Source organism: Pseudorca crassidens, chromosome 10, assembly GCF_039906515.1.
Source record: "Pseudorca crassidens isolate mPseCra1 chromosome 10, mPseCra1.hap1, whole genome shotgun sequence".
In the NCBI taxonomy this organism is placed as follows: Eukaryota; Metazoa; Chordata; class Mammalia; order Artiodactyla; family Delphinidae; genus Pseudorca; species Pseudorca crassidens.
The window spans coordinates 67,810,542-67,821,187 of record NC_090305.1 but is presented as its reverse complement, the minus strand read 5'-3'; the positions used below and the strand labels follow the sequence as shown (position 1 = coordinate 67,821,187).

Below are 10,646 nucleotides of genomic sequence, written 5' to 3'. Positions count from 1 at the left end.
CCACAGATGGCAAGGGGTTTCCCAGGGTCACAAGCCCATCCCAACAAAGCTGGACTGGAGCAGGGGCTGAAAGCCCATGACTTGAGTCAATGCCTCTTAAACTTCAGCACAGTCAGAATCCCCTGGAGGCCTTGTGAAAATGCAAATGGCTGGGCCCCAGCCCAGAGTCTGATTCAGGAGGTCTGAGTGGGGCCTGGGAATCTGCCTTTCTGTCAAGTTCCCGGGTGGGACCCCACTTAGAGAACTACTGCTCTAAGGGATGGCAGAGCCATTCCTGGAGACCTTGGGGTTGGGTGAGGGAGGGACCAGGGTTGGGGGGCCTTTCTTTGCCCTCGAAGGGGCAGCAGGTAATTGGTCCAAAGGATGTTCCACAACCCAACCCATTATCAGCTCCATAACACAGAAGGGGCCACTCACCTCATTAGAGTTTATGACAAATTGGTCCTTGGACTGGTCCAGGGTGACTGTCCCCACACACTGTTTCACCAGCTGGAAGGGGAGGCTCGAGGTCAAACTGGAACCCCCCGGGCCATCACCTCCCAAACTCAGCCTACGGACTGGAAATCTTGCCCGAAGCCCCGTATTAGGCTCCCTGGGAAGCATCCATCAGTGCCCCCAGCCCCCAGGCTCACCCCATTCTCCTTGAAGTCACACTGGCTCCAGGGGCTGCTGGGTCATCCTGGGGCACATGGTCTCCTTCATTGTGAAGCTCACAGGCTTCAGGGAGTCTGGGTCCTCATCCTGGTCAAGGATCAAAGTGGGGAGACTGGACTGAGGTTCGTGCTTCCTTCTCTGATCTGTCTCCCTGCCCCCACCTAGATGGCAGCCTCTCCAGCCCCTCCTGTGTGCCTGGCCCTGGGCTTGGTGCTGGGTGCAAAGGGGAAGGGAACAGAGCCCACTCCTGGGCTTGTGGGCACACAGAGAACAGCACAAGACCAGCTCTAATGAGACCACCTGAACCTCTGAGGGGCTGAGGGAAGTCAGGGGTCGCCTGCAGGGAGAGACCTTGTCACTGGCACCTCCAGGCTGAGCAGAGTCGTTCCCTGGTAGCGGGACACCGAGTTAAGAGGGGACTTGAAGCAGGGAAGTCACATGGCAGAGCCAGTGACCCCCCTCTATCCCTGAAGCTCCCAGAGAACCCTTAGGCCCAAAAGGGGTGTACAGGGTGCCTGTTCCAACAGTAGAGATGCTAAGGCAGGAAGCCTCATGCTGGGAGGGGACCCAGCTCTGGGAAGGTTTCCTGGAAGAGGTGGGAGCCCACCTAGAGGGAGAAGTCCCTTCCTGACAGGAGGTACAACCTGAGCAAAGGGGATGACAGTGTGGCCAAGACTAGTGGGAGACAGGCCCCTCCCCAGGCCCCTCCTGACTCACGGTCTTGGGAGGCAGGTCCAGCTCCAGGAGGCAATAGGGATTAGCTTCTGAGGACCGCTCGTTGAGTTGATCCAAAGCACGAATCACAGCCTCCTTGTAGCTGAGGGTCTGGGCGCTGGCCGAGGGCACCACTAGTCCCAGCAGCGGTAGCCACAGTGACCACCGCCCCAGGGCAAGGCTGGCCCTCTGGGTCTCCATGGTCCCCAAGTCGGCCTCCTCCCAGCACGCAGGACCCTCCTTTATGCTCAACCTGGGCCTGATGCAAAGGATCAACCAGGAGCCTTCCTGACCTGCCCCATCCCTGGCTACCTTCCAGGGTGTTCACCGGGCTTTCTTCAGCCCCTGCGTTACCTCACAGGATTGCTGGGCAGTGGGAGCGGGAAGCCTCCTGTGGAAGGTGAAGAAATGGTTTCTCTATCTCCCTGACAACGTCTTGGCCTCTCCTGGGGCCCATGGGGAGTGTCAAAGGCAGGGTTGCTCAAGAACGTTGAGTCCTCCAGGAGAGGGAAGACCAGGCTCTGTCTTATGTCCCCTCGGCCTCCACACTCTGGCCTCCTCAGGAATAGGGTAAAGGAGTGATTCAACAGCAACCTCCAAGTTCAGGCACTGCCTTGAACCCAGTAGGAACTCAGTTAAGCTTTGATGAATGGAGGAGAATACGAACCACATCTAGAGCCTCACCCATCCAGCAGTCCATAGGCAGACAGTCAAGCCCTCACCATCTTGTTCTCTGGGCCCAGCCCTCAGCCAGTGAGCTCTGTCTGCCCCCTCTCCTGGATTCTTCTCCACTGCTTTCTCAGTCTAAAAATGTCCTGTCCCCGGTCCCTGACAAACACGACCTATTGTCCTGGCCCCTCTCCAAAGGAGCCTGAGAAAGGGTCATCTACACCACTGACAACACTTCTTTGCAGGCTCACATTCAAGGCCATGGCAGGCTGACCAGCCCTCACTGGATCCAGAGGCCCCTCTCAAGCCTTGTCTTTATCTCCACAGGCACTGGAGACACTCTGTGTTCTGAAACTGCCCCCTGCCCGATTGTCCCCTGCTGCCACTCTCCTGGGTGCCCTCCTGCCTCCCCCGTGGCTCCTGCTCGGTCTCCTCCAAGGACCCTCCTCCTAAGAGGCAGGGCTGGCACAGGTGCATCCGGGCTGCTTCTCCTCCCAGTCCTCACACATTCCTGGGGACACCCCTTCTCAAGATACCAGTTATCAGGGACACACATCACTGGTCTCTATCTCTGAGCTCAAGACTCCCATGAGTGCCCCTGGTTGTCCGCACTGAGCTGTTGGCTGGGTGCTGCTGCAGGAGCCCTGAGCTGAAAGCCTGGGAGACCCACCTGCTCCTTCTTCCTCCTGAGGACACTCCCTCTGGCCTCCCACCAGCCCAGCCCAGCTCCTACCACCGTCTTCTCTCCTCTCAAGCGTAGCTACAACCTCCAGACTCCACCTTCTCTGGTTCCAGGCTCTCCCCAGACCACTGTCCGCCCTCCACACCATTGTCTAGGGGCTCAGGCCAAGCACTGATTGGGCCATTTCCCCCGCTGCCTTGAGGCAGGGGCATCGGGGTCTGGGTCTTGATGCTCCCTGCTGTCCTCAGCCCCTGCCCTGCAGGCCACAGGTGTCAGGCTGCCCCGTCCACCGCAACCACTCAGACAGTGCTGAACCCCCTGCTCTTCCCCATCTCTGCGCCTGGTCCCTCTGCTTGCCCTGCCCTTCCGCCTGGGGAAGGCTTCAGGGACCTTCAAGCACACAAGGCATCTCCTCTTCTTGTCTGCCATAGCCCTCAGGAAGCCTCTTCTGATTTAACCCCAAGTAACTCCGTGTCCAGTGCTCTGGTTGAGTCACCAGGCAGGGATGGCCAGTGCTCGGGGGTGGAGGGAGCACAACTGGGAGAGATAATGAGCCAAAGTGTTAGAGGGGCCCAGAGGCCATGAAGCAAATTCTGATCCAGTCTTCCATGGAATGGCCATGTGACTGAAGGCCTGTGGGACTCTTGGCAATTGGCTGGGGCACTTCGGAAGGTGGCAACCGGGAAGGATGGCGCTGGTTGCGCACTCAGCCTTGGAGAAGGAAGGAGAGGTGGGCTTCTGTGCAACCTGGTTTCACAGTCCAGGTGTTGCCCCAGTGGCCTCTTGGTCAAGCTGTGTACTTTCCCCATGTCAAAGGAGGAAAAGAAGGTGATCACAGTAGAAAATAATTGGCAATACACATTGTTACTGCTGTCTGGTAAGCCTGAAATTGTCGCTGTGCTCTCTTGCCTCTGCACCTTTGTATTTGTTTATTCTTCAGACTGAAGTCCCCTTTCTCGTCCTTCCCTGAATCCTTAGGAGGGTCCCCCGCCAGGTCCTCAGGCAGCACCTCCCATGGTGGGGGGAGAGCCTTCCCTTCCTCCAGCATCTGGCTTTCCTGATTTAGTCCTCACAGCCTGTCAGAGCGGAGGTCTTCTCAGGAGAGACACAAGAGCCCTTGTCCCAGGCACGTTGCCCCTGACTCCACTTCTGGTCCTTGAGAAATCCTCATGCAACCTTCACCCCAACAAACTCAGGTATGAGCCCTGATCCTGCATCTCCTCTCTCCTTTGCTCCTCCCAGCCATCCTTCCTGTCCATGAGACTCATGGCCATTGTACCTGTAGGCTTAGCCCTGAGTCTGGACTGCATCTCTGTGAGTGTTTAACAAGATGCCTGGCCCCTCCTGGACTGTCACCTCCATGTGAGCAGGGACAGCATCCCCACCAGCACTGCACACAGAACAGGTCTCCTTAAGTTCTTACTGGGTGTTGGAGGAGGAGGGCAGAGGCGTGTGAAGGGCACAGGAGGGACCCGAGAATGGAGACGCTGTGCTGGACCTCTTGGCCCTGGCCCCTCCCCATGCCCTCCTGGAAGGAACAGCTGCCTCACCCATCTCTCTGTTTCATGCCTGCATTCACACACACACACACACACACACACACACACACACACACACGTGGCATCCCAGAGTTACGGATTCAATCTTGGTGAGTGGGAGGAGGGGAGACGAGTGAAACTGAAGTGTGGAGGATACTGATTTCACAAGAATTTATTTTTCAGAGTCCAGTAGCCTGAGCCAGAATAAGCATACGATTAGGACTCTTACTCTGTCTCATGATGCAAAGCCTTGATGTGCTGATTACCGGCACATTCTTATCACTATCATGCGACATCTTTGCGCCGGCTGTGGTGGCGCCCATGGTAGCTTTGTAATCCTGACACTCTGGGCCTGTGAACCAGGAAGAAACAGGTTGCTCTTGGTACTGGACCAGCATCAACACAAGGCCCCTCCCCACCTGGACTTCCCTCTTCCAGGGCCACACCAGGATCCTTGGGGCCCCAGTTCACCCTCTGGCTGTGACCTGTGGAGCTTGTGTTGAATCCCGACACATACAGGCAGAAGAGAAAACTGAGGCCCACAGAAGGCAAGGGGCTTCCCAGGGTCACAAGCCCAACCCATCAAAGCTGGATGACAGCAGGGGATGAAAGCTCCAGTCAGTGCCTTTCAAATTCAGCAGTCATAATCCCCTGGAGGCCTTGTGAAAATGCAAATGGCTGGGCCCCAGCCCAGAGTCTGATTCAGGAGGTCTGAGTGGGGCCTGGGAATCTGCCTTTCTGTCAAGTTCCCAGGTGGGACCCCACTTAGAGAACCACTGCTCTAAGGGATGGCAGAGCCAGTCCTGGAGGCCTGGGGCTCGGGTGAGGGAGGGGCCAGGTAGGAGGGCCTTTCTCTGCCCCCAAAGGGGTAGCAGGTAATTGGTCCAAAGAACGTTCCACTACCCACCCTCAGCAGCCCCTGCAACACACAGGGGCCACTTACCTTATTACAGGTGATGTCAAAGTTACCCCTGTCCTGGTCCAGGGTGACTGTCCCCACACACTGTTTCACCAGCTGGAAGGGGAGGCTCGTGGTCAAACTGGAACCCCCAGCCCATAAACTCCCAGCCTCACCCAGGGGCTGAAAATCTTCCCGGAAGCCCCCTGTTCACATCCCTGGGAAGCATCCTCCAGTGCCCCCCGCCCCCAGCCTCACCCCATTCTCCTTGAAGTCACACTGCTCCGGGGGCTGCTGGGTCGTCCTGGGGCACACGGTCTCCTTCACCATGAAGCTCACAGGCTTTGGGGTGTCCGGGTCCTCGTCCTGGTCAAGGATCAACGTGGGGAGACTGGGCCCGGGCTCATGCTTCCTTCTCTGATCTGTCTCCCTGCCCCCACCTAGACGGCAGCCTCTCCAGCCCCTCCTGTGTGCCTGGCCCTGGGCTTGGTGCTGGGTGCACGGAAGAAGGGACAGAGCCCGTTCCAGGCCTCACGGGCACACAGAGAACAGGAGCGGACCTCAGACCAGCTCTGACGACAGCACCTGAACCTCTGAGGGGCTGAGGGAAGTCAGGGGTCGCCTGCAGGTAGAAGCCTCATCATTGTAACCACCAGGCTGAGCAGAGCCCTCCCTGGTAGGGAACAAAGAAGTGCAGAGGGGACCAAAGCCAGGAAGTCACATCACAGAGCCAAGGACCTCCCCTCCATCCTTGGAGTTCCCAGAAGCCCCTTAAGCCCGAACAGGGTGTACAGGGCGACTATTCCCACAGCAGAGATGCTAAGGCAGGAAGCCTCATGCTGGGAGGGGACCCAGCTCTGGGAAGGTTTCCTGGAAGAGGTGGGAGCCCACCTAGAGGGAGAAGTCCCTTCCTGACAGGAGGTACAGCCTGAGCAGAGGCGGTGACAGTGTGGCCAGGGCTGGCGGGAGACAGCCCCCTCCCCAGGGTCCTCCTGACTCACGGCCTTGGGAGGTGAGTCCAGCTCCAGGAGGCGGTAGAGATTAGCTTCTGAGGACCGCTCGTTGAGCTGATCCAAAGCACGAATCACGGCCTCGTTGTAGCTGAGGGTCTGGGCGCTGGCTGAGGGCACCACTAGTCCCAGCAGCAGTAGCCACAGTGACCACCGCCCCAGGGTGAGGCTGGCCCTCTGAGTCTCCATGGTCCCCAAGTCGGCCTCCTCCCAGCATGCAGGACCCTCCTTTATGCCCCTCCTGGGCCTGATGCAATGGCCCAACCACGCGTCTTCCTGACCTGCCCCATCCCTGATCTCCTCCCCGGCTGTGAGCTGGACTTGCCTCAGCCCCTGCTGTTGCCTCACGGGGTTGCTGGGCAGTGGGAGCGGGAAGCCTCCTGTGGAAGGTGAAGAAATGGTTTCTCCATCTCCCTGACAATGTCTTGGCCTCTCCTGGGGCCCATGGGGAGTGTCATAGGCAGGGTTGCTCAAGAGTGTTGAGTCCTCCAGGAGAGGGAGGACCAGGCTCTGTCTTACATCCCCTCTGCCTCCACACTCTGGCCTCCTCAGGAATCAGGGTGACAAAGTGTATTCTCTACTGAATCTCCAGTTCTAGGCACTCCCTGGCATGCAATAGGCAGTCAATGAACATTTGATGAGTGGTTGACAGTACCACTCACAGCTAAGGACTTACACACCCAGCCAATTCCTTGGCAGATGCAAAGCCCACACCATCCTTTTCTCTGCACTCAGCACTCAGACAGTGAGCTCCATTTGTCCCCTCTCCTTGATTCTTCTCCACTGCTTTCTCAGCCAAAACATTTCCTCTCCCCCGACCCCACCAAACGTGGCCTATTGCCCTGGCTTCTCCCCAGCCAAGCCTGAGAAAGGATCATCTATACCCTGACCACACTTCTTTGCTCCGTCTCATCGTGAAGGCCACTGCAACGGGACAGCCCTCCCTGAATCTGGAGGCCATGCTCAAGCCTTATCTTTTTTTTTTAATTTTATTTATTTATGGCTGCAGTGGGTCTTCATTGCTGCGTGTGGGCTTTCTCTAGTTGTGGCGAGTGGGGGTTACTCTTTGTTGCAGTGCACGCGCTTCTCATTGCAGTGGCTTCTCTTGTTGTGGAGCACGGGATTTAGGCACACTGGCTTCAGTAGTTGTGGCTCACGGGCTCTAGAGCACAGGCTCAGTAATTGTGGTGTGCGGACTTAGCTGCTCCGTGACATGTGGGATCTTCGTGGGCCAGGGGTCGAACCTGTGTCCCCTGCATTGGCAGGCGGATTCTTAACCACTGCGTCACCAGGGAAGTCCATCAAGCCTTATCGTTAACATCACAGGTGGTGGAGCCCCTCTTTCCTCCAGAAACTGACTGATTGTCCCCTGCTGCCACTCTCCTGGGTGCCCTCCTGCCTCCCCCGTGGCTCCTGCTCGGTCTCCTCCAAGGACCCTCCTCCTAAGAGGCAGGGCTGGCACAGGTGCATCCGGGCTGCTTCTCCTCCCAGTCCTCACACATTCCTGGGGACACCCCTTCTCAAGATACCAGTTATCAGGGACACACATCACTGGTCTCTATCTCTGAGCTCAAGACTCCCATGAGTGCCCCTGGTTGTCCGCACTGAGCTGTTGGCTGCTGTTGGCTGGGTGCCACCGCAGGAGCCCTGAGCTGAAAGCCTGGGAGACCCACCTGCTCCTTCTTCCTCCTGAGGACACTCCCTCTGGCCTCCCACCAGCCCAGCCCAGCTCCTACCACCGTCTTCTCTCAAGTGTAGCCACAGCCTCCACACTCCACCTTCTCTGGTTCCAGGCTCTCCCCAGACCACTGTCCGCCCTCCACACCATTGTCTAGGGGCTCAGGCCAAGCACTGATTGGGCCATTTCCCCCGCTGCCTTGAGGCAGGGGCATCGGGGTCTGGGTCTTGATGCTCTCTGCTGTCCTCAGCCCCTGCCCTGCAGGCCTCAGGTGTCAGGCTGCCCCATCCACCGCAACCACTCAGACAGCGCTGAGCCCCTGCTCTTCCCCATCTCTGCGCCTGGTCCCTCTGCTTGCCCTGCCCTTCCGCCTGGGGAAGGCTTCCCTGACCTCCATCCAGAAATGGCACCTCCTCCTCTTGGCTCCCACAGCCTCAGGAAGTCTCTTCTGATTTGATCCCAGGTGGCTCCCTGTCCAGTGCTGTGGATGAGACACCGGGCTGGGGGGTCAGTGTGGGAGTTGGTGAGAACACAGCCAGAAAGGTCATGGGCCAAAGCAATAGAGGGGCCACAGGCCAAGAAGGAGATTCTTGTACAGTTTTCTGGAGGAATAACCATGTGGTTGTGAGGCCTGGGGTAGCTCCCGGACTCAGCCAGCCTGCGGGACTCTTGGGGCCATGGCCAGGGCACCTCAGAAGGTGGCAACCGGGAAGGATGGCGCTGGTTGCGCACTCAGCCTTGGAGAAGGAAGGAGAGGTGGGCTTCTGTGCAACCTGGTTTCACAGTCCAGGTGTTGCCCCAGTGGCCTCTTGGTCAAGCTGTGTCCTTTCCCCAAGTCAAGGGAGGAAAAGAAGGTGATTACTGTAGCAAATAATTAGCAATACACATGGTTACTGGCTATTAGGTAACGCTGAAATCCTCCCTGTGCTTTCCTGCCTCTGAAACTTTGCATTTGCTCACTCTTCTGACTGAAGTCCCCTTCCCCATCCTCCCTGGATCCTGTGTAGGTCCATAGACTGCAACTCCCGTGGTGGGGGCCTGCCTTCCATGCCTCCAGTCTGGCTCTCCTGGCTTAGTCCTTACAGCCTGTCAGAGCGGAGGTCTTCTCGGGAGACAAACCACAGCCCTTGTCCCCAGGTGGGTTTACCCCTGACTCCACATCTGGTCTTTGAGAAATCCTCATGCACCTTTCACCCCAACAAAGTCAGGTATGAGGCCTGATTCTGCAGCGCCCCTCTCCTTTGCTCCTCCCAGCCATCCTTCCTGTCTGTCCATGAGACTCTGGGCAGGAAGGGGAACTGGACCTCAGGCTGCTGTGCCCCCAAACGTTGGGGAACACCCACCAGCTCCCTGAGTTGTCCAGTTCATGGGGAAAATGAAACCTACAGGTTAAATCACTCAAATAAGGATCTACCATCCAGGAAACAGGAGATGCAAGACTTGGACCAAATGCCCCGACTCACCCACCACGCTGGTCGTCTCACAGGGACCAGGGGAGGGAATTCGGCCCTCCCTCCTGCCCTCTGCAGTGAGTAGGGAAGGCAGCCACGGCTGCTGTGAGGGTGAAGACTTGGGTCAGGGCTGAGTGTCAGGACCCTTTCTCTGCTCCGTGTCAGCTTCTTCCTTCCCACTTCCCACTTCATGTGAAGCAAGGAGCTGCAGCAGGTTATATCCTCCTGGAAAGCCCTCAGCCCAGCTGGAGTTTCCCAGGCCTGGGGTTTGGTGAAGGAGGCCAGCTGGCAGGAGGGCAGTGCCACCCCTCTCTGGGGGTGGGTACATAAAACCAAACAGAGGCTGCACCCGCCACACTGTAGCCAGAATACTTGGTGGCATCAGGGCGACTGTGCTGCTGCTGCTGCTGCAGAGTCAAGCTTGAGGCCAACCTACCTCCCTGTCCAAGGACCTCAGCCTGCGCCAGGCTCCGGCTCTGGATCTCACCACCAGCCACGACAACAAACATCCAACCAGCTCCTCTCCGCAGCATCTGGGGCTGTGTGATAAGGTGAGCTGGGCCCGGGTGGAGGCTGAGTGGGAAGGTGCCTGAGCTTTGCAGAAGAGGGCCATGCTCACAGCCAGCCCCAGACATGTAGCAGACTGGTGGGCATGGGTACCATTCCTGTGAGTGGGTTTTACTGGGGACATGGATGTAGAGATGACAGTTGGGGGCCGAGGCCAGTTCTATCCCCAGAGGGTGACAGAGGGTGCTCTCTCCCCAGAGCCTGGGGACTCTGGATGCCTCGGGTACATCTGAGAAGGCACATCCTCCCTCATTCTTCTACCAGGACAAAGACCTGCAAACCCCCAGGATCTCAGGGTCTGCCTCCTGGAGACCACGAGCTTCGGCAAGAAGTGGGCTGAGCCTATAAAGACATCAACCTCCAGGAGGCTCGAGTAAGACAGGGCACTTCACACGAGGCCCACACACCCCTCCACCTTTCCTGGGTGCCTACGCGGTCCCTCCCCACAGACTGGCATGTCCTAGTGGAGGTCTTAAGTCTGCTCGTGGATGCCCTGGGAAGGTAGAAACAGCCCCTCCAGAGGCTCCACCCAGGTTCTGACGTTTAGTATGCGCTTTTGGAAGTAAAGAGAGAAGGGACCAACTCCTGGGGAGAGGGATGGACTGGAGATCAGAACACAATTTCCTTTGATTCCATTTCTTCAGCCCTACCTTTCTCATGATCCCAGATCCAACTCAATAGATCCAGGTGGCACCTGCTTTTCTTATTTCCAAAAAGTAATTTGGAAGCCAACAAATATTAAACCAAAAAAGAAAAAGAAAACAAAAAAAAACAAAACAAAATAA

At 57.4% G+C, this 10,646-nt stretch overlaps 1 protein-coding gene and 1 pseudogene across 1 annotated transcript; both read right to left on the bottom strand.

Annotated features, from left to right (window-relative positions):
• Positions 1 to 252: 252 nt before the first annotated feature.
• LOC137232922 (uncharacterized) lies at positions 253 to 3,767 on the bottom strand (annotated as a pseudogene).
• A 752-nt stretch (positions 3,768 to 4,519) lies between these two features.
• On the bottom strand, positions 4,520 to 9,033 carry LOC137232408 (cathelicidin-1-like). The gene is made up of 5 exons (XM_067754331.1): positions 8,235 to 9,033; positions 6,157 to 6,545; positions 5,414 to 5,521; positions 5,201 to 5,272; positions 4,520 to 4,609 (listed from the first exon to the last, which is right to left on the bottom strand). Exons 2-5 carry the CDS (start codon positions 6,352 to 6,354, stop codon positions 4,520 to 4,522), a joined length of 468 nt encoding a protein of 155 aa, XP_067610432.1. The 5' UTR covers positions 6,355 to 6,545; positions 8,235 to 9,033.
• Positions 9,034 to 10,646: the final 1,613 nt, after the last annotated feature.

Excerpts from the sequence above, each read along its gene's own strand:
- LOC137232408 (XM_067754331.1), bottom strand. The coding sequence starts at position 6,354 with ATGGAGACTCAGAGGGCCAGCCTCACCCTGGGGCGGTGGTCACTGTGG. Across the intron at positions 5,273-5,413 it reads GTGACTTCAAGGAGAATGGG|CTGGTGAAACAGTGTGTGGG; the intron begins GTGAGGCTGGGG and ends CTCCCCTTCCAG. Across the intron at positions 4,610-5,200 it reads TTGACATCACCTGTAATAAG|GCCCAGAGTGTCAGGATTAC; the intron begins GTAAGTGGCCCC and ends CCTGGTTCACAG.